Below are 1,500 nucleotides of genomic sequence, written 5' to 3'. Positions count from 1 at the left end.
TATTTGCCACAGAAGCTAAGTCTTAATGTTACATTTGATGGAATCTCGTACAACGGATGGTTGTGATTTTTTTGTGTGGGCGAGAACAGCTTCGATTAAGATTAATTACTCCTTGTATTTTCAACTTCACGCAATTGAGTGAAAGCAGTGAAGTGAAAGGGATTAAAAAGATATATCATCATATAATTCTTTACTACTTGTTCCCGGTAATTGTCCATTAACATTCCCCATCTACTATCATATGTAACCGTATCTGAGCCAATTAGTGCTAAATCCAAATTGTTGTGGATGTAAAGTTTTCTGAGAAATACTCATTGCCCCAGTCATCTTGTTGACCTAATGAAGCTTGACCGACAATGCGATGGTTTCGCATGTCTACTAAAGTATGTCCCAAATGCGGATTTCGTTCCACTCGGCCTAAAGTTATCTTATAAAATCAAACGAAGTGAGTGATCAGCGGCCGTTTGATTCCAAAGATCGAATTAGGTACTGTTTTTTCACGCGTTTATCATTGCATTAAAAAACCGATGTAAACATAGAAAAAAATACAATAGAATATTCGTTCCATTATTGTGATACATTATTGTCATCATTGTCAACACCATTTAAATTCATCGGACTGTAAGGAGCTAATTGTTTGAATTCTGCCATCCCGTTCATTGTCATATCAGTAACTGCCAAACACTAACTGTGGTTAACGACAAGCAGCTGTCTACTTTGGTCAGAAAAACATTGCAGTAAGTATTGAGTTTTGTATTGCACTTCATTGCCGTTAATGTTTTACAACACATTTTTATGTGAACATACACGTTAAAAACTTCTCTTGCTAAACATAAGCTTTGCAAAACTAACCTCTAACTCCGTGGCGTTGTTTCTTGTGGTTTTCTAGTCCATTCTTATATGAAAAGAAAGAGCCACAGATTTCGCATTGAAGTTTAGGTTGATGTTTCTCGTAATGCTGTCGAAGTAATTTTAGGGTACGCCATTTCCTTCCACATGTGGACCAAGTACACTTGTATAAACCTTGTTCCTTGTGCGTTTCAAGATGTTTTAAATATTCCTTATTCGTCAGCGTAGTCGCATTACAATAACGACATTCATGCTTCTGTTTGACTGAAAAACTGATATGATTTTTTGTGTTTACAAGTACCATTTTATATGCTAATAATGAAACTGCTGATCTAACTGCGGATCTTCCGTTGAGCATGGAATGAGCATTTCTTACCTGGACTATTTTGAACTGAAGCGATGCATAACAGAAGATTGAACCAAATAATATATGCCATCGATACGGTGAAGAACAACGCGTAGTATAGAATTTTTGAAATGGCAGAAATGCTGGAAAGGAAGCTTTTTATTTCAGATTGGTTGGAATTAAACGGCCAAAGGTTCAAACAGATTTTAATTTATGCGATTCACATTATTTTTTATATTTCTTTCTCTTGCATTCTCATTTTCTGATCTCTGAACTGGTAGTTGATGAATGCGCTTTGGGACTAT

General features: G+C 35.9%; 1 protein-coding gene across 1 annotated transcript; it reads right to left on the bottom strand.

Annotated features, from left to right (window-relative positions):
- Positions 1 to 268: 268 nt before the first annotated feature.
- On the bottom strand, positions 269 to 1,153 carry LOAG_18978 (zinc finger protein; the record flags this gene model as incomplete). The annotated part of the gene is made up of 2 exons (XM_020451637.1): positions 269 to 417; positions 853 to 1,153. The coding sequence occupies 2 exons, from the start codon at positions 1,151 to 1,153 to the stop codon at positions 269 to 271; spliced, it is 450 nt and encodes a 149-aa protein (XP_020304563.1).
- Positions 1,154 to 1,500: the final 347 nt, after the last annotated feature.

This window comes from Loa loa, assembly GCF_000183805.2.
Source record: "Loa loa unplaced genomic scaffold supercont3.788, whole genome shotgun sequence".
Lineage (NCBI taxonomy): Eukaryota > Metazoa > Nematoda > Chromadorea > Rhabditida > Onchocercidae > Loa > Loa loa.
Note: the sequence above shows the minus strand (reverse complement) of the source record. Positions and strands in the feature narration are given on the sequence as shown.